Source organism: Pteropus alecto, unplaced genomic scaffold (genome assembly GCF_000325575.1).
Source record: "Pteropus alecto unplaced genomic scaffold, ASM32557v1 scaffold61, whole genome shotgun sequence".
Lineage (NCBI taxonomy): Eukaryota > Metazoa > Chordata > Mammalia > Chiroptera > Pteropodidae > Pteropus > Pteropus alecto.
Genome location: NW_006434835.1, coordinates 16,880,755 through 16,883,879, shown reverse-complemented (window position 1 = coordinate 16,883,879; position 3,125 = coordinate 16,880,755). Strand labels below are relative to the sequence as shown.

Sequence of the window (3,125 nt, the reverse complement as noted above, 5' to 3'; positions counted from 1 at the left end):
ACACACACATACATACACACACACATGCACGCACACACACACACACACACACACATATGTACATTTTCTCAAAACATTTGTGATAACTTCACTCAGGAAAATATCAGAGGAGTGAAGTTATAATATCAACTCTGAGATGATTATATAAATAAATCTAGGTCAATATCCTCAATACTAAAATAAGAAAATGAAATAATATAAACCTTAAGGTCCTTTCTACCTTTTAAATTCTACACTTTCTATACTTTTACAATACTTGTCAATATTAAAGACTGCAAATTTTAAAGGCAATTCCAAAATAAGAAGATGTAAACATATATTTCTGACCCTTTCCATTCTGGTATTTCCTCTTACATCATCCTAGCTCAAAGCCCCTTGTCCTCCCTCTTGGATTTTTGCAACAGTCCTCGATTCTGGTCCTCAATCTCTCCTTAGTCCATTATACTGACCACCTTGCTATTAGATGATTCTCCAATTACCATCTCCTTCAATGGCTCTTAATCTGGCATTTAAGGCACTCCATAATCTTTCCCAACTTATCTTCCTAATCTTTTCTAGCCCTTCACTATGTTAACTTACATTTCAGCAACCTGTCAGTACCTCCTCTACAATATATTATACATATCATAACTTCTTGAAATTTGTTTACGTCATTCCTCTTGAAATACTCTTGAAATACTCTCTGTCCATACTCTCCACTTTTGTTCCTTTCTTCAAGAATGAGCACAAGTCTCACCTCCACTATGAAGCCTTTTCTGACACCTTCTTTAAATTTCTGGAGAACCTGGCCTGTAATACATCTTTGGCATTCAACATATCTACCCTCCACTGAGCAGATTCAATACACAAGAGGTCTGTAGGAAAACTTCTGCATCATTTTCTCCAGGTAAGCCTTTCAGCTTTAATATGGGATGAATATATAACGCATAGCATCTAAAGGGAACATACTTAAACTACAGTTCTTTTTTAAAAATCAGCCAAAGTAACAGTTTATGTGTAATTACTATAATTTGGCAACCAAACCCACCCTACTGTTGCCAACCATATTTTTTATAGCTGTGTTCTAAAATTTAAGATAATTCTTAGGTTTGGGTTAATATTTCCTATTTAATACTCCCCTTTTTAAAACAAAGAGAGGGGCAAGATTTTAAAGTAAGTCCTCAAAACTTTAAATTATAAAACTTTAATGAGATAAAAAAATTTCCAAAAAAACAAAACTAAGAACATCATTTTAAACAATAAAACCTTGTATTGTATAGGCATCACAGCAAAACTGAACTTGGAAAGGGAAAGAAAGAGACGTTTGTCTGGTCAGACTTTTTTAACAAAATGGCACATGTTTTTCCTCACCAGCCATGCAAAACACATAATTTTTATATAAACCGCATGTACTCTGACAAGTACCACCGCCCCTTTCCCCACCATAATTCCAGAGACATTTTCCTTCAACTGAAAAGTTTTTGGTCTTGCTTAATAAAGAACACTTAATCTGGTCTTTACCCTTTTGATACTAATACTGAGATACTATGGACACAAGTCCAAATTTGCCACTTTCACTTATATACAAAAAAGCCCTTTGAAAGAGCCAAGAAACTCTCCTCTAACAAGCCCTGTGATGAAGTGTTAGTAAACATAAGAAAATTGATTGCAGGCATGAAATAATGAGTTAAGACAAAGAAAATGTTTCCAACATATCTCCTTAAGCTGAAATAAAAATATTTCAACCAATATGCTAGAGACTTTCATTAATTCAAAATAGTCTGATAGTAAATCTGCAATGAAAAAAAAAAATCTCTTATTTAAACTATTTTAAGACACAGAGATCTATACTTATTTCACAGGAAAAGCCAATTTTATTTTCTTTCTACCGACAAAGAACATCTGAACAAGCCTACAGTTACTCACATGCAAAGCCGAGGGGTCTGGAAGGAATTCAGCATCTTCTCCAAAGATAAAATCGGGGGGCAGCTCTGGGTATTGGGCATTGAAAATGATATCCCCTGAAATACAAGAAAATGTCAGGCCCTTCTTATATCCTTGCTAATGTATGAATGCTCTGAGGAATGCATCGGAAAAACTTCTAATAGAAGTTTATATTAGTTTAACAAATTTGAAAAGCACTTTCTGAATGATTAATTCTTCAAACAAAAGGTCTGATATCTTCTTTTAAATGAACATCCACAACATGCAATCAAAAAAAATGTAGTCTCTTGACACACTATAAATATAAATACCCAAGTAGGAAAGTATAAGCTGCAACATACAAAATATATGCAGATATTTTTTATAGAAAATGTTACTCTCCAATCACTGTCTACTAATTAATAGGCCTTTACCAATGACTCATTCTGGAAAGTCCTTGCCTTGAAGAAATTAAACATACAAATCTTTGGTAAAATGGACAGAACATTTGGCTTGGGGTCAAAAAAGTCAGGTTTGTGTCCACAAAGTCTCCTAACTACTTATTAGCTTGAGTCATCTTGAACAAGTTTTAACTTCTTTAAACTTCAATTTCCTCATCAGTAAAAGGGGGATATAATGGTACTGACATCACAGATTTGTTGTGCAGACAAAAAGAGGCCACATGTCTAGCATGATGTCTGGTATACAGTAAGCACTCAGTAAGTGATACAGGACTACTACTGCTGTTATCACTGGTGTTATTTCGAAATAGAAGACAAATTACAAAGTCTCCTTAGCAAATTTGTGTTGTAAGTTCTTCTATCACTCTATTCCATTCTAGTCTCATTCACTAGCTCCCTTAACAAAGAATTCTGCTCTTAAAGAGTTGTTAAGACTAGAAAAGTTAAATAATTACCATACCCTCTTAACTGGTCTAATATCAGTTTGTCTCCATCCCATAATACATACTTTCACAAAGTAAGTCTTCTTAAAGTACTGCTTTGTCTCAAAACTTCCTAGCTCAAAAAACTTCAATGATCCTCTAACGTTAAATGGAGTAAGGGCAAACTTTCCAAACTGTCATTTAAGGCCTTGAAGATATGCTTCCTATTTATTTATCCACCTTTCCCTCTCTGTAAGCCTATACCTATCCTCTATTCCAGTCAATATTTAGTCTGCTTGCTGACCTCCGAATACTATAACACATAGTTGAAATGCTCTTT

General features: G+C 34.2%; 1 protein-coding gene across 1 annotated transcript in view; it reads right to left on the bottom strand.

Annotated features, from left to right (window-relative positions):
- BABAM2 (BRISC and BRCA1 A complex member 2) overlaps positions 1 to 3,125 on the bottom strand; it is a 349,865-nt gene that overhangs the window by 278,859 nt on the left and 67,881 nt on the right. The window contains exon 4 of the mRNA XM_006910348.2: positions 1,906 to 2,000. Within this exon, the coding sequence (XP_006910410.1) occupies positions 1,906 to 2,000 (95 nt within the window). The remainder of the gene's footprint in view (positions 1 to 1,905; positions 2,001 to 3,125) is intronic.